Raw genomic sequence first — 25670 nt, 5'->3', positions numbered from 1 at the left:
TCCCTAATTTCTGTGATTCATAGGCCCTGTACTCTTCTGCTTTCTCCATATTTGTGTGCTGTCAGTCATCTCTGAATTCCCTTTTATTCTGGAGTAATTTTCAAGCTATTCTTATGTGAGTTATTCTGTTTTCAGTGATAGTAAGAACTGTTGTGTTAATAGAGCAGCTACTCCCATGACATAGAACTGTGTAGACTTACAACCATATGATACATCGTGAGCAGTGATATTGGAGAGGTTAAACTAGGAAAAAGACCACGTGGACCTCTGAATACTGGCTTTAAGAATTTGTTCTTGGGACTGGAGAGATGGCTTAGCAGTTAAAGGCAATTACTTGCAAAGCCTGACTGCCCAGGTTTTGATCCCCCAGAACCCAAGTAAAGCCAGATACACAAAGTGGCGCTTGTGTAATGAAGTTCTTTTGCAAAGGCATGAGGTCCTGGGCATGCCCATTAACCCCCCCCACCCCCCCGCTTGCAAATAAATAAATAAATAATTTTGGTTTTTTTTTTTTTTGTGGTAGAGTCTCATTGTAGCCCAAGCTGACCTAGAATTCACTATGGAGTCTCAGGGTCGCCTCAAACTCAATGGCAATCCTCCTACCTCTGCCTCCTGAGTACTGGGATTAAAGGCATGTACCACAACGCTTGGCAATAAAACTATTAAAAAAAATTTTTTTTAACTTTTATTTCCATTTATTTTCATGCTGAATTTACTCCTGTGCCATAAGTTTTTGTTTCTTCAGTTTTTTTCTGGAATATCTTTGTTCTGTGGAACCTCCTCTTCTGGTTTAGGAACACTCTGTTCCTTTTCAGTGAGGGTCAACTTAGTGTGGCAGGGAGAGCTCATGCAAGGTTAATCCGACCATGGGCTCTGTAAGTACATCTGTAAGGCCCATCGTGGGTGCTTGGTTCACCTGGACATGCTCACTGACCAGATCATCCATGTCTAAACCCTTACATTCAGCATTATTCTCTGCCTTTTTAAGCATGTGCAGCAGAAATTCAGCAGTCTTTTTGGGCCATTGACCCTGTGTCCAGCCCCACTGTTTAGCCTGGGCATACCTACCAATTCCACCATTGTATCGCCGGAATAGCACACACTGCTTCTTTAAAATGACATCTTTCAGATACTTGTTGGCTTTTCGGATATGCATGCTCTTGATGGCCTGAGCAGTCTCATGGGTGTTCTTAAAGTGAACACGAAGATTTGAACCCCTTGATTTGCATGATTTTGTGGGGTTTTCTGGGTCAAGAGAGTAGCAAACCATTTTCACAGGTCACTTCAGGCCACTAACAGGAAGAGCAAGAATTTGTTATCGGCCCAGCATGGTGGTGCACACCTTTAATCCCAGCACTTGAGAGGCAGAGGAAGAAGGATCGCCATGAGTTTGAGGCCACCCTGAGCCTACATAGTGAATTCCAGGTCAGCCTGGGCTAAAGTGAGACCCTACCTCAGCAAACAAAACAAACAAACAAACAAAAACCAGAATTTGTTTTTAAAGGTGCTGGAAAGATGTCCAGTTGGTAAAATGCTTACCTTGTAAGCATGACAGAATCTCCAGAACTTACACAGTAATGCTGGATGTGGTATAATCACAGCACTGGGGAGGTGGATGTAGGAGGATCTCTAACTAGCCAAGCCTGATTGGTGAACTCCAGTCCAGTGAGAGACTATCTCAAAAGAGATGGACAGTGTTGTTGAGGACAGCACCTGAGATTATCTTGTGGCCTCCATATTCACATGCTCACACATGTACACACACCTGCAAAAACACATACAATTTTTAAAAAGGTGGTTATTCTTAGGCGGGGTGGGCTGCTGCAAACCTGTTATCTCAGCACTCAGAGGCTAAGGTTGGAAGATTGTGAGTTCAAGTCCAGGGTTCTACAGCAAGACTTAAAAATGTTTTTGTTCTTGAGCTTGGAATCTTGTTTACTGGAGCACTTGTCTAGCATGCTTGAGGCCCTGGGTTCAATCCCTAGTTCCATGTGGGCAGGGGGGAGGAATTCTTATCAGACATTTGAAAATCAGTGAGGATTTCTAAGGAAAGGAATATGAATGCCAAAGAGTACTTTGAGAGCATTGTGTTAAGTTAGGAAAAAATACAAAGAAAGGATAGAGGATACGGTTTTGAAGGAATGCTTTGGGCATTGAAAGATTGGTTGCTAAAGAAATGAGGATATGATGGGCAGGAAAACAAGTGATTAAAATGATGGGGCTCTGTCTTAGGTGCATGGGAGAAAGGTATTATTACAGAGAAAAAAATCCAGGCTAGTAGGAAAGAAGATGTGGAATCAATTATCAATTGCCGTCTTGTCATGTGAACAACAGAGGGCAAGGGTCAGCCAGGCAAGATGTGCCACTGGTGCAATCGAGGCATGTCAGTTAGGAGGATAACCAGCTGCTCTCTGATTGGATTTGAGGCCCACCCTATAGGAGGAAATTCGGGCCTCTACTAAAAACCTAATCAAGGCTCTGGGGAGATGGTTCAGTGGTTAAAGGTGCTTGCTTGAAAACTGATCAAAAAAGAAAAGAAAGGGTCTGGAGAGTTGGCTTAGCGGTTAAGCGCTTGCCTGTGAAGCCTAAGGACCCCGGTTCAAGACTTGATTCCCCAGGCCCCACATTAATCAGATGCACAAGGGGCCGCATGCGTCTGGAGTTTGTTTGCAGTGGCTGGAGGCTCTGGCGTGCCATTCTCTCTCTCGCTACTTGTCTGCCTCTTTCTCTGTCTGCCACTCTCAAATAAATAAATATAAATAAACAAAAAAAATTTTAAAAAAGAAAAGAAAAAAGAAAATTAAAAGCCTATGGCTGGGGAGGTCATAAGTCCTGGGAGGAAACTATCACTGTTGTTTGGCTAGATGGAGATATTGTGCCCATCAAATTTTCCCTCTAAATATTTATGTTTATGCACATACAATTAGTGTTGCTCTCAATTTTAGTTAGGGAGCTTCTCTTTGCAAATGGTGATGAACACTGGGGTGACTCAGAACTTAACACAGTGCTGAGAAGTAGTGACAGTTGAGTGCCCAGCACTAACTTCTCAGTACCTGCCTAATATGTATCAGGTCCTACGTTTGGTCACTGAGGAAGAAAAAGACCTAAGTGGATGTCTGTGGAAAGGATGCCATAGGAATGTTGTGGGACCTGCAGATAGACTGCAAGTGGGATTTCCCATTTCCCTGTTGCATTTTTCCCTTTGTAGCTATACTTGATAAGCCAGTAGCAAAAGTGGTAAAGTTTGACAGAGGATCCATTGTTCATTCAGCTCCAAAGTTTGCTCAGATATTATCTAAGAAAAACTAACTTCACAGTGAGAAAAGCCTGGCTGGCCAATACCACCTTTACTAAGATGACAAGCTTGAAGTAACTAAAATTTGGATAAACTGACTTGTGACTCTTAGGTAGTAATGCTGTCAGAATATGTGCCATCAACTCATGAAGAAACATCAGACCTATCCAAAAGAAGGACCAGTCTGCAAAATTGTCTTTAAAAATGCCAATGTCAGGACATCTTTACATGGCAGTATGCATACATTGCCTACATTATCCTTTTTACTGGCTTGGTCCATGTCTCCTAAGATTTATTTAATCACCTCTATGAAAAAATCATAATTTTTCACCCTAAACAGTATGTAGTATAGATCCTTCTTCATTTGTGTTTTAATATTATTTGTTTGTTGTACAAGTGTTTTCCTTAAATGTGGTCAGATAGGCCTCTTAAAAGTTTACATTGTCTGTAACTTATAGGACCTGTCTTTTGGGGGGTCAGGCAGCATTTTTATTGTAATTCTGTGAGTCCAGAAAAGAACAAACAAGTAAAACTGATTTAAAAAAAAATTCTGTTTATTTGTAAGCACAGAGAGAGAATGGCCTGCTTGCTGCTGTAAATGAACTCCAGATACATGGGCCACTTTATGCATCTGGCTTTATGTGAGTATCAGGGAACTGAACCCAGGATAGCTGGCTTTACAAACAAGTGCATTTAACCGCTAAGCCATCTGCCCAGCTCTGATTATTATTATTATTATTATTTTTATGTTTTGGTTTTGCAAGGTAGGGTCTTGCTTTAGCTCACGCTGACCTGGAATTCACTATGTAGTCTCTGGGTGGCCTTGAACTCATGGTAATCCTCCTACCTCTGCCTCCCGAGTGCTGGGATTAAAGGCGTGTGCCACCACACTCAGCTTCCCGATTACTATTATTTTTTAATATTTTATTTATTTATCTGATAGAGAGATTGGTTGCGCCAGGGCCTCCATCTGCTGCAAATGAACTCCAGACACATGCGGCCCCTTGTGCATCTGGCTTACGTAGGTCCTGGGGAATCGAACCGGGGTTCTTAGGTTTCACAGGCAAACACCTCAACTGCTGAGTCATTTCTCCAGCGCTGATTATTATTATTATTATTTTGAGATAGAGTCTCACACTAGCACAGGCTGACCTGGAATTCACTCTATTCTCAGGCTGTCCTCGAACTCACAGTGATCCTCCTACCTCTGCCTCCCAAGTGTTGGGATTAAAGGTGTGCACCACCACACCCAGCTTCCTGATTTTTTTTATTAAGTTGAGTCTCAGTAGCTCAAGCTGGCCTGAAGTCATAGCAGTCCTCCTGCCTCATGTGCTAGGGTTACAGGTGTGAGCCACCACACCCAACTCTGTAATTCCAATTTTTTTTTTTAATCATAGCACTGTTGGCATTGTTCCTGATTCAGGTTTTAAAAGCAGTCCGTCTCAAAGGCCATGAAGGACCTGTGTATGCAGTACACGCTGTTTACCAGAGCAGGCCATCGGATGGAGCATTGCATACACTGATAACTTCTGCAGCTGCAGATTCTACTGTTCGTCTCTGGTCTAAAAAGGGGTCACAAGGTAGGTGTTACAGTTTCAATGGGACATGAGGGGCGAGCCTTAAGGTTGTATAGCTTGGCCCTACTGGTTCTCCTTCTGCTTCCTGCCTTGCAAAGGGACAAGCTACCTCTCAGCTCCTGCTGCTAAAACCCTTCCCTTCCTTGATTTGCTTCTGGTCACATATTTGTTCCCAACAATGAGAAAATAACTAATAGAGTAGGCTTGGAGGCATTATAATCCAAGAAAATGAGATGACATTTATGAAATGGATACCAATAAGAACATAAATACAATTTTTTTCAACATTTTAAGCAATTTTAAGAAATGTTACAATATTAATCTGAATGTGTTTCTTTCATGCTTTTAAAAAACATCCCTGAGCTAGTCAGGTGTGGTGTCACACGCCTTTAATCCCAGCACTTGGGAGAACAGGTATAAGGAACACCATGAGTTTGAGACCACCTTGAGACTACAGTGTGAATTCCAAGTCAGCCTGGGCTACAGTGAAACCCTACCTCAAGAAAAAAAAAAAGGATCCCTAAATTAGACTGTGTAAATCCCTCTTGAGCCTTTTCGTATGAACTGTTCCCTGTAACCTTGTTAATGCTTGTCTATTTAATGTCACATGGTCAAAGGGGGTTGGGATTGATTTATCCTATCTCCCTGCTTATACCTAGAGCTAGGATGATGCCACCCAGCTTTTCTAGATAGGTAAGCTCGGTGAAAGTTGTTTATGGGTTTTTGTTATTTTTTAGTAACATGCCTTCAGACCTTGAACTTCGGGAATGGGTTCGTTCTTACTGTCTGCTTATCTTTTTTGCCCAACACTGATGGTGAGTATCATGCTACGTATATGTTAAAGAAATAGCATATTTAAATATCTCTATTTCACCAAACCTTGAAGAAATGTTTTAGGCATTATTTTTGTGTCTAGATATTTGTTTGTTTGTGATATTGGGTATCCTACATGCTGGATAGCTTTCTGCTATTGAGCTACACCCCCAGCCCTGCATCTAAAGCTCTCATGAAATGATAAAATCCAGGGTGGTACACACCTGCAGTCCCTGCATTCCCTGACTTATTAGAGAGAGGAGGGGAGGTGAGAGAATGGGTGTGCCAGGACGTTTTGCTGCTATAAGCAAACTACAGATGCATGCTACCACTCTCTGCATCCTTATGTGGGTACTGGGGAATTGAATCCAGGCTTCCAGGCTTTGCAAGCAAGTGCCTTTAACTGCTGAGCCTTCTCTACAGCCCAGAAAATAGAACTTTTATTACAATAGTCTAATCACCTAACTGTATATCACAAAGTTAAGGGATGCTATTAGGAATTTTGGAAGCTGAGAATTTAAGTGATTTACTGTATACTCAAGACCAATATTGCTGTTCATGAAGTATGTTGTAGATCTAGTTTGGCGAAAGTAATTCTTTGAAAGGTGACAATCTGGGATAAATTGGAAGGGTGCTAAGATGTTTCTCCTGCTATGACAGCTTCTTCACATCCTGCAAGATGACGGTTTACCTCTGACCCTGATGTCTTCATCCTTCACAAGATGACAGTTGATGTGAGGCAGCATTTGTTCTCTGACTCCTCCCTTATCTGCAGGGTGGACCCAATGGGGAGAGTAGCAGTAGCAGGAGCTGTGACTCCATGGTCCATGCCACACTTCTGTTTTGTGCAAGGATTCCTTAGGAAGAGAGCTTGCGAGTATTTATGTTTCATAGCAAAATATCATTTCTTCCCATCTACATTGAAGTCAGGTGACCAGAGTGCCTGTGGTAAATCATTGACTTAAAGAGAGAAGACCTTTGGGGGCTAGAGGGATGGCTTAGTGGTTGGTTAAGGTGCTTGCTTGCAAAGCCAAAAGACCCAGGTTTGATTCCCCAGGCCTTATGTAGGCGCCAGATGCACAAGGTGGCACATGTGTCTGGAGTACATTAGCAGCAGCTGGAGGCCCTGATGCGCCCATTCTCTCTCTCTCTCTCTCCCTCTTTCTGTCAAAAAAATAAAATATATTTAAAAAAAGAGAGAGAAGACCTCAAAGAATATCTAATCATAGAAAAATGCCTTCTTGTATCTTGTTCTAAGTCATTAAGGCTATCCTTTGGTAATGAGTTTTTTAGAAAGCTCATTTTAGTCACCTTTCTGAGCTTTTTAGCTGCACATTTAATCTTATAATTTTCTAACTCATTTGCACATTCAGTTCATTCTTAAATAAAATGTAAAGTTCTTGAAATAAACAAACATACCTGTAGATTTTTGTGCAATGACCTGTAATGATGGGTTAGGGTAGCATTGGGGTGGGCTAACCATTTTCCATAGCAGTCTTTGGCAGGGGTGATAAAAAAGGCACCCTGCTAGATTCTGGGTTTCTTTTTTTTTTTTTTTAATTTTATTTATTTATTTATTTATTTTTTATTTTTTTAATTTTTATTAACATTTTCCATGATTATAAAATATATCCCATGGTAATTCCCTCCCTCCCCACCCCCACACTTTCCCATTTAAAATTCCATTCTCCATTATATTACCTCCCCATTACAATCATTGTAATTACATATATACAATATCAACCTATTAAGTACCCTCCTCCCTTCCTTTCTCTACCCTTTATGTCTCCTTTTTAACTTACTGGTCTCTGCTACTAAGTATTTTCATTCTCACGCAGAAGCCCAGTCATCTGTAGCTAGGATCCACATATGAGAGAGAACATGTGGTGCTTGGCTTTCTGGGTCTGGGTTACATCACTTAGTATAATACTTTCCAGGTCCATCCATTTTTCTGCAAATTTCATAACTTCATTTTTTTTACCCCTGAGTAGAACTCCATTGTATAAATATGCCACATCTTCATTATCCACTCATCTGTTGATGGACATCTAGGCTGGTTCCGTTTCTCAGCTATTATAAATTGAGCAGCAATAAACATGGTTGAGCACATACTTCTAAGGAAATGTGATGAGTCTTTTGGATATATGCCTAGGAGTGCTATAGCTGGGTCATATGGTAGATCAATCTCTAGCTGTTTTAGGAACCTCCACACTGTTTTCCACAATGGCTGGACCAGATTGCATTCCCACCAGCAGTGCAGAAGGGTTCCTTTTTTTCCACATCCCCGCCAACATTTATGATCATTTGTTTTCATGATGGTGGCCAATCTGACAGGAGTGAGATGGAATCTCAATGTAGTTTTAATCTGCATTTCCCTGATGGCTAGTGACGTAGAACATTTTTTTAGATGCTTATATGCCATTCGTATTTCTTCCTTTGAGAATGCTCTATTTAGCTCCATAGCCCATTTTTTGATTGGCTTGTTTGATTCCTTATTATTTAACTTTTTGAGTTCTTTGTATATCCTAGATATTAATCCTCTATCAGATATATAGCTGGCGAAGATTTTTTCCCATTCTGTAGGTTGCCTCTTTGCTTTTTTCACTGTGTCCTTTGCAGTGCAAAATCTTTGTAATTTCATGAGGTCCCAGTGATTGATCTTGGTTTTATTGCCTGAGCAATTGGGGTTGTATTCAGAAAGTCTTTGCCAAGACCAATATGTTGAAGGGTTCCTGGGTTTCTTTTTCAGTGAACTTTTTATCATATTAATGTAGAATGGTGATGCTAATTTTCTCACTTCATTGATAGTTATTTGCCAATAACCACTGAGTAGGACATTTTAAAGTGTTGATTTTATTTCTTCAGACTTTGAGCATTTTCAGTTTGTTTGGTCCTCGTGTGGAGAACAGAAGTTAGGAATTATATAGGAGATCATAGTTATGGTGGTTTTTACAACATTGCCTGTTTTATTTCTTCCCAGTACCAGTATTAGCGTGTGGTGATGATGACTGCAAAATTCACTTATTTGTTCAACAAGATGATCAGGTAATTAATGATGTTTATCAACAAACTAGAATTAGGTTCTATTTAATGCCATCTCTTAATACAAACTATTTCTATATTATAGAACTTTAGCAATAGGGCTGGGGGGTTGGCTAAAGGCTCTTGCTTGCAAAGCTTGATGGCCTGGGTCCCCAGTGCCCATGTAAAGCCAGATGCACAAATTGGTACATGCATCTGGGGTTTGTCTTGCAGTGGTTAGAGGCCTGTTATACCCATTCTTTCTCTCTCTCTCTCTCCTCTCAAAAATAGTTTTTTAGGGCTGGAGAAATGGCTTAGCTGTTAAGGCACTTATCTACAAAACCTAAGGACCCAGGTTTGATTCCCCAGGATCCACATAAGCCAGATGTACATGGTGGCACTTGCATTTGGAGTTCGTTTGCAGTGGCTAGAGGCTCTGTAACACCCATTCACTCTCTCAAATAAAAATATTTTTAAGAAGAATTTTAAATTTTAAAGTATCTTTCAAGGAAATAATTTTAGTAATGCTGTGTTGAACTCAAAATGATCCAATTGAGGAATCTTTTTGTCCCTTGTTAGATGTGTCCCTGTTTGCACACCTTGTATCTGCAGCCTTGGCCACCAACCTGAATTGTTACGGGAAGCTATTATTACATGGAGGAAGGAGAGAAGGAAGTTGTTTTTATTTCCTTAAAAATTTTAAATGAGGGCTAGAGAGATGGCTTAGCGATTGAGACACTTGACTGCTAAGCCTAAAGACCCACTTTCAATTCCCCAGAATCCATGTAAGCCAGATTGACATGGTGGTACATGCTTCTGAAGTTTATTTGCAGTGGCTAGAGGCTCTGGTGTGCCCATTCTCTCTCTTTCCCTCCCTCCCCCACCCCTTGTCTCATAAATAAATAAAAATAAAATAACTTAAATTTTTTTTAATGAGTATGTCATACCTATAAGTGAGGCACCCTCTGGTAGTGTTCTTCCAAAGTGTACCTACATGTCAAATGGCTAAAGGAGAGAAAGTCCAGAAATGGACTTTGTTATTTTTTTTTTTCTTTTGCACATGTGTTTGAGTGAGTCAGAGTCTCTTGGTGCTCCAAATGAATGTCCACTGGGCTTTACATGGATGGATGGGAGTTGAAACTGGGCCAGCACGCTTTGCAAGCAAAGACCTTTATCTGCTGAGCCATCTCTCTAGACCCTAGAGTTGGTTAATTCTAAGCTTAATTATTTAATGAGGATGCTTGTTTCCTTTTATTCTGTAAGAAATTTAAAACTGGTGGGTTCAAGTCCATCTACCCAGCTTTTCTCTGTACTATATTCATAGCATGTAATCTATCTCATAAACATTGACCTTACATGAGACTTGCAGGTATTATCTACTCACAGTTGCTCAGTGAATGATTAAGATATATGAGTGCTTTATCCTGTTTAATCAAATAGTGCTTTCTGCAGAAGTGATGTAGCCATGACTGGCTGAGACCAAATAAAGTCACTGACATATCAGTGTGAATTCTTTTAGCAGGCCTGATGATTTTTGTTATTTTCTTAGTTTCAGAAAGTGCTTGTTCTCTGTGGACATGAGGACTGGATAAGAGGCGTGGAATGGGCAACCTTTGGTTAGTATGGAATTTTGCTAAAGTGCACTTGATGGGGGCAAGTTCATGTAACTTTTACAAAAGCAGTCTCTTGTGTTTTAGTTTTTGCGTTTTCTTTGTGTTACATTGTATATTGTCCTGGAAAGAGATGAAGCAGGTTGATAATTTTGACACCAGCTGTTGTGTTGACATGCAATTGTTCTTGAGAAAGTGTTTATTGAACTGAGTAGACTAGCTGAGTGTTATATGAAAACTAGAATCGTATGTTTATTTGTCATGTTATCAAAATGACTGCAGGTTAGATGAATGAAGGGCAAGTCCAATTTTCTAACTCTAGAAATACACATTGTAGAAGAAATAATGTTGTATCTAAATGTAACGTTTTGAAAAGTAATATAGTCTGTTTTTTAATTAGGTAGAGATCTTCTCCTAGCAAGTTGTTCACAGGATTGCCTGATAAGAATATGGAGGCTGCGTATGAAGTCAGCATCTTCAGAGACTCAGGATGATGACATAAGACTGAAAGAAAATACCTTCACCACACAAAATGGAAGTGAGTAATAGTGTGTGGTTCTGGTGGCTTCATTTATTTCTTTGCTCATACATCTCTGTGGAGAGTGGTGTTACAGATGTCTCAGTTTCCTTCCCAACAGTAAGTTACTATCATGTTTTGCTTTGAGTTTTATTTTTATGTGAAGGCAAGTCAAATTTTTGGGAGGGAGGTAAGTTTTCAAGGTAGTGTCTCACTTTAGCCCAGGTTGACCTGGAATTCACTATGTAGTCTCAGGATGGTCTTGAACTCATGGCAATCCTCCTACCTCTGCCTCCCGAGTGCTGGGATTAAAGGCATGTGCCACCATGCCCAGCTCTAATTATTTATTTTTAAATATTTTTATTTATTTACTTGAGAGAGGGGCAGACTGACAGAAGAGAGAGTGAGTATAGGCATGCCAGGGCCTCCTGTCCCTGTAAACAAACTCCAAATGCATGTGCCACTTTGTGTATCTGGCTTTACATAGGTACTGGAGAATTGAACCTAGGCCATCAGGCTTTGCAAGTAAGCACCTTTAACCACTGAGCTATCTCTCCAGTCCTGTATTTTTTCTTTTATATTGTTGGAAACTGAACCCAGGCCTTGCACATATAAGGCCAGTACTTTACCATTCAGCTATACCCTAGCCCTAGTTTTTGAACTGATTCATAAAAAACAAAAGTTGTACAAGTGGTGTGTCAATGTACATATATTATGCATAATTTTGCTTTATTAAATGTACTGTAACAGCTGTTTAGAAAATTCTTAAATAATAAAACATTCTTTTATTTATGACCACTTAGGAAAATAAAGGGAAAAATCATTTTCAGAACTTTTTCTCATAATGTTGAACAGTGGGTGAGGTTGATGAAATTTTGGATGCATGTTCTTTTTGTTAAGTCTGGACTGCTAGATTTTTTTTTTTTTAATTTAATTTATTAGTTTTCATTTCAGTGAATACAGGCAGTTTGGTACCATTATTTAGGCTCATCTGTGATCTACGCCCTCCCATTAGACCCTCCTTGTTGATGTAAATGGGTTGTGCATTGTGGAGTTAGCCCCCAGTTATTGGTATGCTAAATGTCTCTGCAAATCATGACCCAACATGTGACTCTGACATTCTTTCTGCCCCCTCTTCCACAAGATTTCCCTGAGCCATGTTGGGTTCATTTTTGGTCTGCTTCACTGCTGAGGTGTTGGGGGCCTGGACTGCTAGATTTTGTTCTAATTTTCTTAGTTTAATTTTTTTTTTTTTTTTTTTTTTTTTAGTATTTTTAAGTGTTTTGAGAGAGAGAGAGGCAAATAGAGAGAATAGGCACACCAGGGCCTCCAGGCACTACAAACAAACTCCAGACACATGGGTCACCTAATGCATTTTTAGCAAATTATACCTGGGCCCTTAAGCTTCACAGTCAAGTGTCTTAACTGCTTAGTTGCGTCTGACGTAATTACATGGCTGACTTTATGCAGATGGTCTGAGACAAGTTCTGTGAGATGGAACATCGTTACTTTTGTTGTAGGCACTGAGGTAACGTGCGCGGTTATTCTGGAGACCGTGCTAGCTGGACACGAGAACTGGGTAAACGCAGCTCACTGGCAGCCTTCCTTTCACAAAGGTAAGGGAAATACATGCAGAGCCTCCGTTTCTTTAAACTTCGTGGTATTGTAAGCTGACCAGCTGAAGTGGAAAGTTTTGTTTTTAGTGTGATTAGAAATACGTTAGACGTTTTCAAGTTAAGATTATTAGAATGCACTCCTAGTGTGTAGGGCACTCCACTGCATTGAAATGTACTCCTGTGGGAAGACTTGAGTCCTACAATGATGTTGAAAATACAACACCAGTTGCATTGTTTCTAAAACTTACTATGTAGTTTAAAGTTTTTTTTTTTAAATAATTTTATTTATTTATTTATTTGAGAGTGACAGACACAGAGAGAAAGACAGATAGAGGGGGAGAGAGAGAATGTGTGTGCCAGGGCTTCCAGCCTCTGCAAACGAACTCCAGACGTGTGCGCCCCCTTGTGCATCTGGCTAACGTGGGACCTGGGGAACCGAGCCTCGAACCGGGGTCCTTAGGCTTCATAGGCAAGCGCTTAACCGCTAAGCCATCTCTCCAGCCCTAAATATTTTTATTTATTTATTTGAGAGTGACAGACAGAGAGAGAGAAAGAGGCAGATAGAGAGAGACAGAGAATGGGCGTGCCAGGGCCTCCAGCCACTGCAAACGAACTCCAGATGCGTGCGCCCCCTTGTGCATCTGGCTAACGTGGGACCTGGGGAATTGAGCCTCGAACCAGGGTTCTTAGGCTTCTCAGGCAAGTATTTAACCACTAAGCCATCTCTCCAGCCCAGTTTAAAGGTTTTTAAAAAAGTAACTTTTACTCCCCTCTCGCCCCCCAAAAAAGTAACTTTCAAGCGAACTTCCCTGGAGTCTTTATTTCAGCTTTAATGATAAGAGGTTGGTGATACTGAGACATCTTTCTTATTATAAAGAAACTCTCTGTTTCGCTCATAACCTGCATTTATCCTGCCCAAGCTAGTGCTGGTGTAGAGTGAGGAAGGTATCTCCCCACCCCCGCCCCAGGAATAACAATAATTATTGCTCAGATAAACCAGCATTCAGCTCGTACATCTTGCTACATTTGCCAGTTTCTTCATCCTCATTGTTATTATTACTCTTTGTTCTTTGGGGCTAACTCTGGTACATGTGGCCTTGCCCACAGCTTCCTTTCTAGCCCACACCCCTCCAAGTGCTATATTGTCACTTAACAAAGATTCTCCTTCACTGTCTGTGCACCTCAGAGCCTGCTAGCTGCATGAATTTTGTTAGCAGCTCAACATTCATTCTAAACCAAGGAAGATCTTGCCAGGAATGGTGGTGCATGCCTCTAATTCCAGCACTAAGGAGGTGCTAAAAAAAAAATGTATATTTTGCTGTTGTGACAGTGACTTCTTTCAGTACCCCTGTTGTTTTGTCCTGGCAATCTACAGACATTGTGGATCACTTAAAGGCACTAGTGTTTCCTTCTTTAGACGGTGTTCTTCAGCAGCCAATGAGATTGCTTTCTGCCTCCATGGACAAAACCATGATCCTCTGGGCTCCCGATGAAGAGTCAGGAGTTTGGTTAGAACAGGTAAAATGTGAATGTTTAAGGAACAGACAGTTGGACTTTTTAAGTATACAAACCCCAAGTCTGTATTCCTAGAGCTGTAAATTTTCACTGTGTGTACATTAAATGTATGCATTTGGAATCCACTTCCATTGTGAGAAATGGCCCTATTGATGGAAAATTGTTTTCTGTCTATTCTTGTGTAGGTTCGCGTAGGTGAAGTAGGTGGAAATACCCTTGGATTTTATGACTGCCAGTTCAGTGAAGATGGCTCCATGATCGTTGCTCATGCCTTTCATGGTGCACTGCACCTTTGGAAGCAGAATGCAGTTAACCCAGTAAGAAAAGCCCTTCCCATTCCCAGCTAAATGATGTTTTATTGCATTACACAGAAACACAGTAGGCACAGATGTTGAAGGGGATATCACTACTTCCAAGACATTATATGGTACATGTACTAGGTTAGAAAATTCTTCTCAGCACCATGATGCCTTCTGAGTCATCCCAAGGTGACTACCATCTGAAAAGAAAAGCTTCTCTTACCAAAAGTGAGAGTAGCATTAGTATATGGGTATGAACATTGAAAGAAGTGCTTACTGGGCATTTTGGTGAGCATAGTATATCTGCATTTCCCTAATGAATAGGGATGTAGAACTTTTTTTTTGGATGTTGATATGCCCTCTGTATTTCTTCTTTTGAGAACTCTCTATTTAGTTCCAGAGCCCATTTTAATTGGCTTGTTTGATTTATTATTTAATTTTTTGAGTTCTTTGTATATCCTAGATATTAATCCTCTATCAGATTTATAGTTGGCAAAGATATTTTTCCCATTCTGGAGGTTGCCTCTTTCCTTTATTCACAGTATCCTTTGCTGTACAAAACCTTTGTCATTTCATGAGGTCCCAGCAGTTAATCTATGGTTTTATTGCTTGAGCAATTGGGGTTATAATCAGAAAGTCTTTGCCAAGACCAGTATGTTGAAGGGTTTCCCCTACTTTTTCCTCTAGCAGTTTCAGAGTTTCAGGTCTGATATTAAGGTCTTTAATCCATTTGGACTTAATTCTTGTGCATGGAGAGAGACAAGGATCTATTTTCATCCTTCTACAGATACATATCCACTTTTCCCAGCACCATTTGCTGAAGAGGCTGTCTTTTCTCCAATGGTATTCTTGGCATTTTTGTCAAATATCATGTGGCTAAAGCTACCTGGACTTAAATCTAGGTCCTCTATTCTGTTCCATTGATCTACATGTCTGCTTTTGTGCCAGTACCATGCTGTTTTTATTACTGTGGCTCTGTAGTATAGGTTAAAATCAGGTATGGTGATACCACCAGCCTTATTTTTGTTGTTCAAAATTGTTCTAGATATTCAAAGGGGTTTTTTTGTGCTTCCAAATGAATTTTTGGATTGTTTTTTCTCTTTCTGTGAAGAATGCCATAGGAATCTTGATGGGGATTGCATTAAATGTGTAGATTGCTTTTGGTAAGATTGCCATTTTCACAATAGTGATTCTTCTGATCCAAGAACAAAGGATGTCTTTGCATTGCCTAGTGCCTTCTGCAATTTCTCGCTTGAGTGTTTTAAAGTTTTCATTGTAGAGATCATTCACTTCTTAAGTTAGGTTTATTCCAAGGTACTTTATTTTTTTTCTAATGCAATTGTGAATGGGAGTGCTTCTCTGAGTTCATCCTCTGTGTGTTTGTTGTTCTATGATGCCATTTAATCCAGATGCCTCTCTGTTTATTTTCTGCCAGGATGACCTGTCAATTGATGAGAGTGGGGTGTTGAAGTCACCCACTACAACTGTGTTTGGTTAATCTGTCACCTTAGTTCTAATAGCATTTGTTTGATGAAGTTGGGAGCCCCCATTTTAGGTGCATATATATTTAGGATTGTAATGTCCTCCTGTTGGAGTGTACCTGTAATCAATATGAAGTCACCTTCCTTATCTTTCCTAACTAATGTTGGATTGAAGTCTACCTTGTCAGATATTAGGATAGCAACCCCTGCTTGCTTTCTAGGCCTATGTGCTTGAAATACTGTTTTCCAACCTTTCTTCGTAAGATAGTGTCCATCCTTTGTAGAAAGATGGGTTTCTTGGTGGCAACAAATTGAAGGATCGATCTTGCTGTTTAACCCATTGTGAAAACCTATGTCTTTTGGTTGGGTCATTGAGGCCATTGATATTAAGAGATATTATTGAAATGTATGTATTTATTTTTGTCATTTAAAAAAAATTCTTCTGATTTTACCTTTGCTCTCTTGTATTAACTAGTATTTGAGTATGGTTTGTTTTTTCCAGGTTCCTTATATGTGTGCTTTTCTTTCTCCTAAGCATGGAGGATTCTTTCAAGTATTTTCTGTAGAGCTGGTTTTGCCTTCAAATATTCCTTTAGCCTGCTTTTGTCATGGAATGTCCTTATTTCTCTGTCTATTTGAATGGATAGCTTTGCAGGATAAAGTAATCTTGGTTCACATTTGTTATCTTTCAGGACTTGGAATACATTACTCCAAGCCCTTTTGGCTTTTAAAGTTTTTGTTGAGTAATCTGCTGTGATCCTGTTGTGCTTGCATATGTAGGTAACTTGATTTTTCTTTCTAACTGCTTTCAGTGTATTTTCTTTGGTTTGTCTATTTGGTAGTTTAATTATAATATGGTGAGGAGAAGTTCTTTTCAGGTTTTGTGTGTTTGGTGTTCTAAAGGATTCCTGTATCTTCACTGGCATCTCTTTTCCCAATTTGGGGGAAGTTTTCTTCTGTGATTTTATTGAAAATGCCTACTATGCCTTTGGAGTGAAATTCTTCTCCTCCTACAATACCCTGAATTCTTATGTTTATAATCTTTTCATAGCATCCAAATTATCTTGAAATTCCCATTCATACTGTCCTATTAGTTTGTCTTTTTCTTTGTTGGACTGTATTAGATCTGCCTTCTGGTCTTCTAGTTTAGATATTCTGTCCTCTCCTTCATCCATTGTACTAGTGAGGTTTTTTGGTTTTTTTTTTTATCTTCCTGTTTGTTTATTTGAGTTTGACAGAGAGAGAAAGAGGTAGATAGAGTGGGGGAGAGAGAGAGAAAGAGACTGGGCATGCCAGGGCCTCCAGCCACTACAAATGAACTCTGGATGCATGTACCTCCTTTTGCATGTGGGTAACGTGTGTCCTGGGGAATCAAGCCTTGAACTAGAGTCCCTAGGCTTCATAGGCAAGCATTTAACTGCTAAGTTATTTCTCCAGCCCTCTATAGAATTTTTTATTTCATTGACTGTGTTCTTCATTGCTAGTAATTCTGACTGGTTTTTCTTTATTATTTCTATTTCCTCTTTATGTGTTGTATTAACCTCTTTATTTCATGAAATTGGTTTCCTGTGTCTTCTTTGATTCCTTTTATTTCCTCTTTGATTCCTTTGATTTTCTCTTTGACTTCTTTGAGCACATTTATAATTATTCTTTTGAAATCTTTCTCAGATATTTCCTCTAAATCATTCTCACTGGAAGTCACTTCTGATGCATTGATACTTTTTGGTAGATTTATGTTATCTTGATTTTTTGTGTTTCTTGTGTTATAATGTATATATTTTTATCTTGGATTAATTTAATGCTTGGATTTTCTAATTAGCTGCGGTATTACTAGATGTAGCAATCAATTTGATGTTATGTATCTTCAGAGTAGGAGCTTAAGGTGCTAGGTGTGGCTCTTAAAAGACTCTCAGAGTATCTACAAAAGTGACCCTTGATGTTGGGTTTGCCTGCTATGAGAGTATTCAAGTAGGCTGAGTGGAACAAAATACAGGCAGATTCTAAAATTTAACTAAAGAATGTACACATTCAATGAAAAATAGTACAGAAAATTTATGCAAGAGTAGGTGTTATGACAACTAGATGCTCTAACAAAGTCACAGTCCATAAGGATGGATGTTGCCCCACACCTTTAATCCTATCAACTAGGAGGCTAAGATATCTGGTCTGTTGAGGGTTCCAAGTCAGCTTGTGGCCAAGTGAGACGCTTCCCTAATGAAAACAGAAGAGGAAACAAAAGTACTATAAATCAGGAAGCAACAAATGATAAGCCAATGTATAGCTTATTTAAGAATGGCAGTTCTGGGCTGGAGAGATGGCTTAGCGGTTAAGCGCTTGCCTGTGAAGCCTGAGGACCCCGGTTCAAGGCTCGGTTCCCCAGGTCCCACGTTAGCCAGATGCACAAGGGGGCGCACGCGTCTGGAGTTTGTTGGCAGAGGCTGGAAGCCCTGGCGCGCCCATTCTCTCTCTCCCTCTGTCTTTCTTTCTCTCTGTGTCTGTCGCTCTCAAATAAATAAACAAAAAATTAAAAAAAAAAAAAAAGAATGGCAGTTCTGACCATCCATCAGATTTAACATATAATTTATCCTGATATGGAAGGTGCAATTACCACTTCTGGTTCAAGCCTATATACCAGGCTTATTTGGCGGGTAGTGACCTGGTGTAATACCAGTTACTTTGGGGATGATTTTGGTGTCAGTTATGCTGCGCTGCTGGGTCCCTCTTTGTTGCACTGTGGGTTCAAGTTGGTGTGCTGGGTTGCTTGATTGTTGCTCTGATCACAGGTGCTGGGTGCTGTGAGCTCCCTTCCCCAGGTCTCTGGGGCTTGCACTGGTGTTGGGGAGGGGAGGCTGTGGATAGTGGCTGATGTTTTCCTGCTGGTACTGTTGATTGTCTTCCTCATGAGCTGCTTCTCAGTTCTTCCCTGCTGTTCCCCCTTCAAGTTTCTTGAGTTTGCAAGGAGCTCTGGTGTGAGTGGATAATCCCCCCTCTCGGCTTTTTCTGTGGCTCAGGGCCTCAGGCTGATGAGCCTTGCAGCTGTGGCCCTGCAGATCTGGTGTTGCCACTGCTGCCAGTGTGGTCTCTAGATGCTCTGGATCTCTCCTACTTCACTGCTGCAGTTGGTAATTTCTTATATACCCTCACTTTTTAGTAGAAGAGTATATTAAGCTGGTTTTTCTTTCTTTCTTTCTTTTTTTTTTTGGCTTTTTCTCCCCTAAGCTGCTTTGGGATGGTTCCTATGCTGCCATTTTAACCAGAAGTCCAAATTAAAGAAAAATAAATCTCCACTGTATTTTACATGGGTACCAGGGATCTGAACTCAGTTCTTCATGCTTTTCTCTAGCCTGGAGTTTATTTTTCAGAGCAGTATTAGCTGAAGAAAAAAAAATTGAACAGAAAGCAGATTTCTAGTATACCTTGAACCCAGTACACACATATTCTTCCATCAGTATCCCATACCAGAGTGGTGCTTCTTTTTTGTTCAATTTATTTTTGTGATCAAGGGTGAGTTTTATAAACAATAAGATGCTTACTATGTAAGTTTATAGTAATAGCTCAAAAGTGCTATCTGTTGGTCAGAAGGTGTGAGCTTACTTTAGAACCGTGTTTATGTCAGAGGAAACTAGTACCAGTTCTTTGTCACACTTTATTTTGACCAAAAGTAATATAACTCATTTTAATTATTGAGCAAAACAGTAGTACATACCTGTAATCCCAGCATGTGGGTGGAAGAGGTAGGAAGGTCAGGAATTCAAGGCCAGCCTTGGTCACAAGAGTCCAGGTGTCAAAACAACAAACAAACAAACAAATAAATAAAAATAAAGGAAATAAGTGAATATGTGTGTGTGTGTGTGTGTGTGTATTGTGTTCATTAGACTTTGCTTTTATCAACCTATTCTCAACTTACAGGGTTTTGTTTTTGTTTTGTTTTGGTCTCATTCTAGCTCAGGGTGGCCTCAAACTCACAGTGATCCTCCTACCTCAGCCTCCTGAATGCTGGGATTACAGTATGTACCACCATGCCCATCTGAGTTATAGGAATTTTTTTAAGTTTTACTGAGACTTGAAGTACTTTAGTAAAAGTCTCTATGGACCAGGCATAGGACATTTTCTGTGTCATTGTCATATGTTCATATGATTGCAATAGCAAGCTCCTCTGCCCTTTACACCTGGAAGTTCTTTTTATACTAAAGAAAGCCCCAGGCCCTCACTCAATTGAGTTTAACAATACAGGGGCTGGAGCCATGGTTTAGCTGTTGAGCGCTTGCCTGTGAAGCCTAAGGACTCCGGTTCGAGGCTCAATTCCCCAGGACCCACGTTAGCCAGATGCACAGGGGGCGCTTGTGTCTGGAATTCATCTGCAGTGGCTGGAGACCCTGGCGTGCTCATTCTCTCTCTCTCTCTCTCTCTCTCTCTCTCTCTCTCTCTCTCTTTCTGCCTCTTTCTCTGTCTGTCGCTCTCAAATAAATAAATAAAAATAAACGAAAAAAAATTAAAAAAAAACAATACACGCATCATGCTCCTGCATATTTTTTGTGTGTAAGCGCACAAATCCTCTTAATGCTCTTGTCTAGTAGTTGCTGTTACTGTAATGCCTGTTTTACAGAAGAGTTCACCAAGACACTATGATTGCATTGTGTCTGGCTGCTAGGTTTTCACCAAAAAATGGATGGAGGAAAATTCCTCATAGTTACTGTTTTTAAGGGTAGACACATTTGAATACTTAACTTGTAATATACTTGATTGGAAAATAGATCTATCATTTTATGTCCCATCTTTTCAGTTTCTATGAGGCTTCTGTCCTTTCTCTTGTCAGATGAGAGCTTTCCTTTCAGTGGTGTTGGTTTGACTCTTGATATGTGTGCTGAACACTTTCATTGCAGAGAGAGTGGACTCCAGAGATTATCATTTCAGGACACTTTGATGGTGTCCAAGACCTAATGTGGGATCCAGAAGGAGAATTCATCATCACAGTTGGTACTGATCAGACAACTCGCCTTTTTGCTCCATGGAAGAGAAAAGACCAGTCACAGGTGAAAAGATGTCTTCTCCTTAAGGCCTTCCTTCCACTTAAGCAGCACCAGTGAGCTGTTACTGCACACCTTCCAGCTTGGTTGATGTGAAAACCATAAGTGCTGGTGAGAGGGTGGAGGAACCGAAACTTTTTATCTGCTAGCTATTGGAATGCAGAATGACCCAGCCACTCTGGAAAACCCGTGTGGCATTATAGCTCAGAGTATATCATTGCTTACGTCCTTTACAAAAGATTTGAGCTACTTAATTCCGATGCTAGTTGTCAAAATGTATTTGCTTCAGTTTCATTTGGGGAATGTATCAGCAATGAAAACATAAGTTAATGAGCTGGAGAGGTAGATCCAAGCCTGCCAACCCCAGTCAACCACCTGACTTCAGTCAGTCTTCCCCGGTGCCCACATGAAGCTGACGCAAAGGGATGCACACATCTGTAATTCCAACATACCTATAGCAATGATAGGTTGAGGTTGTCCTCTGACATATGCAAAGCTAGAATATGCCCATACAAGACACATGCAGCATGCATACACACACAAATTTTAAAAATAGAAAGAAAACAATGGCAAGCAATTTAACATGTTTTTATGGCTTTAAGGACTTGCTACCAGCATTGCTCAGTTGTTTATTCATGGGTAAATCTGCACCATGGCCATGGTTTCAAAGCATAGGAAATAATTTTCCTTCTAAAATTTGCTTGTTGAAAGAACTGGTCTTTGAGACATGTCATCATTGTCATTTGCCCTACTTTAATTCCCAGGTGACATGGCATGAGATCGCAAGGCCTCAGATACACGGATATGACCTGAAGTGTTTGGCAATGATCCATCGGTTTCAGTTTGTGTCTGGAGCTGATGAAAAAGTTCTTCGTGTTTTTTCTGCACCTCGGAATTTTGTGGAAAATTTTTGTGCCATTTCAGGACAGTCACTGAGTCATGTGCTTTGTGATGTGGGTATTCCTCTAACTGTTCACTTTAGTCATTTTGTTTCAGTTTTTTGTAATTTTTGCTTCAGGCTATACATGTAGTATCATGGGTACCAATGCAGTTACATCATGCATTATTGGCCTGCTTGACAAATTTGTGTGCACTGTGGCATGCAGTGGTTTGAATATTAATCCCAGGAATGCTGTGTGCAGTAGATGGGTTCAAACCACTAAAGAAGCAATGCCATGTTCATTTGAGACAAGGAAATTACCATCTCTACAGAAGATAGAGGCCCAGAGTCAGTGAAGTAACAAGATAAAAACAGTTGGTTGATAAATCTTATACTACTAAAGTTCTGTAGAAAGAAGAGGTCACTGTTGGTGTAATAAGAACATGTGTTTTGTGGAGGGGGGAGGGGTAGGGTCTTGCTGTAGCCCAAGCTGACCTGGAATTCACTATGTAGTCTCAGGGTGGCCTCCAACTCATGGTGATCCTCCTTTCTCTGCATCCCAAGTGCTGGGATTAAAGGCGTGTGCTACCATGTCCAGCTAATAAGAACATTTTTATGGGCCTCATTTGTGATATGTAAGGGTAACTTTTTATTTTTGTTTGTTTATGCTATGCACATCTAAAAATATTTGAGCTACTTACAGAAATATATTAATTGAGGTTTGGAATATAGCTCAGTGGCAGAGTACTCATCTAGTATACACAAGGGCTTTGGTTCAATCCCTAGTAATACAAACAAAAAATTATAAAGAAATTTTGAAGGAAGGGAAGTGAAGTAGGAAGATAGCTATGTTGTAGAAAACAAAATAGTTATATTACTCAGAAGTATTACTCAATAGGTAGATTTGGGTCACAAGTTTGTTTCTGAGCTCAGAGAAAGTAAGTGGACTTCTGATAGGCAGAAGGCAGGAGGGTGAGTGAATGGAAGGGAGGCCAGGACTCTTGGAGTGCATACTGGAGTGAAGGGAGAAATAGAGAGTTGGAGGAAGGTTAGGTGGTGAGGAACTTTAGGTGGCAGATGATTCAGATGGGGTGCTATTGGAAGCCCCCACACAAATTAAAGGCATTTTGGAGCAAAGAGAGTTATGTGGGAGCTCAGAGACTTAAGGCAGTACCCGAGCACCAGTCTGAGAAAGGTGGGAGCAGGAGATGCCCAACTGTATTCCTAGAGTGGACTCTGAACCTCCTCCACAGGCGTTCTGAGGGTTGCTTCTGTTCTGCTTGTCTCTAGTGGTGGGATGAGACCTACAGGCAGGCTTTGATATAGCAGTATACAGACTGTAGCCTTCATGGATGGGGGAACAGTTAATTTTAGGATCTCTCTAATTCCAGGAATTGAAATGGGGTTTGTGGAGTCCTGAGAACGACTGGCGCAGTGCACGCCATTTGTTCTGTATCCTAGAATACAGGAATCTTGTAGCTCAGAATGCTTCTTATTCTCTTTCAGGGTTTGTTCCCATATTACTGCATGTTGCTACATGGGAATGCTTCGTACTCTTCTTGTCCATGCTTTGTTGAAAAGTGTGCACTTCCTATGTCCAGGCAGCCAGTCTGGGTGGTTCAGTGGTATAACTTCTTGTTACTCATGTGTGACTAGCTCTAGGCCCTGTGTTTAAAGTCCACTTGGTAAGAAACAGTCAGCATGTGGTCATCTTGATGGCTAGCATGTGGCTCCACATGTGACCTGATTGCTTTCAGTCCAAGATCTAAAAGAATTGCTTCTTCAGGAAACACTTTTAGCAATGTTTAAGTAAGTTTAATGAAAGCACTAGGACTGTGTCTTTGCAGGCCACGTTTGTGTTTTCATGAGCAACTCAGGGATGTGCCTGTGAGGTTTTTTTGGAGACAGAGCTCTAATTTTCCATGTTCAGTGTACAGCAGATCTTGTTAAATGAGCTGTTAGCATTTGGTGAGCTTAGACAGGATGCCTGACCTTAGGCGTTGAGTGAGGATTGGCACTTTCTGTTGGAGAGAGCTTGCTAGCATTGTATCTGTTGATTCAGGAACTGGAAGACTGAGCAGACATCCACACACAAGGTGGTTTCAAAAATGCTTCTCAGGGGGCTGGAGAGATGGCTTAGCACTTAAGCGCTTGCCTGTGAAGCCTAAGGACCCCGGTTCGAGGCTCAACTCTCCAGGACCCACGTAAGCCAGATGCACAAGGAGGCACATGCGTTTGAAGTTTGTTTGCAGTGGCTGGAGGCCCTGGTGAGCCCATTCTGTCTGTCTCTCTGCCTCTTTCTCTGTCTGTTGCTCTCAAATAAATAAAAAACAAAAACAGTTTTAATTTTTTTTTTGTTCATTATTTATTTATTTGAGAGCAGCAGAACTGCTAAGCCACCTCCAGCCCACAAAAACATTTTTAAAAAATGCTTCTCAGAATTTGTGAACATAACTTGTTGTAGTGCTTGGGGTAACAGTAACTTTTAGCCTTTAAAATATGTACTGGGGCTAGATAGATGGCCTGTCTCATAAATAAATAAAATATTTTTAAAAATTAAAGAAATTTACATATTGTGTTTTTCATTGTAGCAAAACAGTGTTCTTCCAGAAGGAGCTACTGTTCCTGCATTGGGATTATCAAATAAAGCTGTCTTTCAGGGTAAGGATTTGTTTTCCAAAATTATTGACCCTACAATATTACTTGAAAATTAGCTGCAAATCCATATGATGTGTACCTAATGATCATGCACCTGAGTTTTTATGATCATGATGCATGTAGGTATCTTCTCCGTCACGTATGTGTGATAAGTGTACTGCTCTCATACAGATCACTGACAGGCTTTTACAGAACACTCCAGTCACATGTGTGAACTTGGGCAGCTTGTAGAAACTGTTATGTAGTTTTAAAACTTCATAAACCGGTAAGCCAAAAGAAAATGAAATGAAATTTTTATAGTATTGATTCATATTTCTTTTCTGTTCCTTCTTTTTTTTTTTTTGGTTTTTCGAGGTAGGGTTTCACTCTAGTCCAGGCTGATCTAGAATTCACTATGTAGCCTCAGGGTGGCCTTGAACTCACGGAGATCCTCCTACCTCTGTCTCCCGAGTGCTGGGGTTAAAGGCGTGTGCCACCATGCCCAGCTTGTTCCTTCTTTTTTATGTATGTAAATTTTTTATTTATTTATTTGAGAGAGAGAGGTAGATAGAGGGAGAGAGAGAGAATAGGCATATCTGAGCCTCTAGCCACGCAGATGAACTCCAGAAACATGTGCCACCGTGTGCATTTGGCTTATTTGGGTACTGGGGAATTGTACGTAGGTCCTTAGGCTTTGCAGGCAAGAGCCTTAACTGTTAAGCCATCTCTCCAGCCCCATATTTTTCTTTTTATTTAACTTTTAAAAAAATTTTATTTATTTATTTGAGAGAGAAAGAGGCAAAGAGAGAATGGGCGCACCAGAGCCTCCAGCCACTGCAAACGAACTCCAGATGCATGTGTCCCCTTTTGTGGCTTATGTGAATCCTGGGGAATTGAACCAGGGTCCTTTGGCTTTGCAGGCAAATGCCTTAACTACTAAGCCATCCCTCCAGCCCTCTTTTTTCTTTTTTAAGGTAGTGTGTCATTGTAGCTCAGGCTGACCTGGAATTCACTATGTAGTCTCAGGCTTGCCTCAAACTCACAGTGATCCTCCTACCTCTGCCTCCTAAATACTGGAATTAAAGGCATGTGCCGCTGGCACCTATTTCCTTTTTCTTTGTTTTTAATATTTTCATTTATGTGTGAGAGAGACAAAAATGGTCCTGTCAGGCCCTCTTGCTACTGCCAATGAACTCCAGATGCATACGTCATATTGTACATCTGGTTTTACATAAGTACTAGGGAATTGGACTTGGCCTGCAGGCTTTGCAAGTAAGTACCTATAACTACTGAGCCATCTCCCCAAGCCCTTGATTCATATTTCCTTGAACTTATTTGGAGAATTTCTAGAGTAGTAGCAATACCTTCGGCTTTGGAATCTT

The 25670-nt window shown here is 40.4% G+C and overlaps 1 protein-coding gene across 2 annotated transcripts in view; it reads left to right on the top strand.

The window, feature by feature from the left end:
- The window catches only part of Elp2 (elongator acetyltransferase complex subunit 2), a 77476-nt gene that overhangs the window by 20886 nt on the left and 30920 nt on the right, over positions 1–25670 (top strand). For both annotated transcript variants that reach the window (XM_045135255.1, XM_004666780.2), the window contains 11 exons: positions 4719–4875; positions 5610–5687; positions 8666–8730; positions 10256–10322; positions 10717–10854; positions 12354–12449; positions 13867–13967; positions 14150–14281; positions 20628–20777; positions 21536–21724; positions 24243–24312. In XM_045135255.1, coding sequence (XP_044991190.1) covers positions 4719–4875; positions 5610–5687; positions 8666–8730; positions 10256–10322; positions 10717–10854; positions 12354–12449; positions 13867–13967; positions 14150–14281; positions 20628–20777; positions 21536–21724; positions 24243–24312 — 1243 coding nt within the window. The remainder of the gene's footprint in view (positions 1–4718; positions 4876–5609; positions 5688–8665; positions 8731–10255; positions 10323–10716; positions 10855–12353; positions 12450–13866; positions 13968–14149; positions 14282–20627; positions 20778–21535; positions 21725–24242; positions 24313–25670) is intronic.

Source organism: Jaculus jaculus, chromosome 15 (assembly GCF_020740685.1).
Source record: "Jaculus jaculus isolate mJacJac1 chromosome 15, mJacJac1.mat.Y.cur, whole genome shotgun sequence".
NCBI classification, from domain to species: domain Eukaryota; kingdom Metazoa; phylum Chordata; class Mammalia; order Rodentia; family Dipodidae; genus Jaculus; species Jaculus jaculus.
Note: the sequence above shows the minus strand (reverse complement) of the source record. Positions and strands in the feature narration are given on the sequence as shown.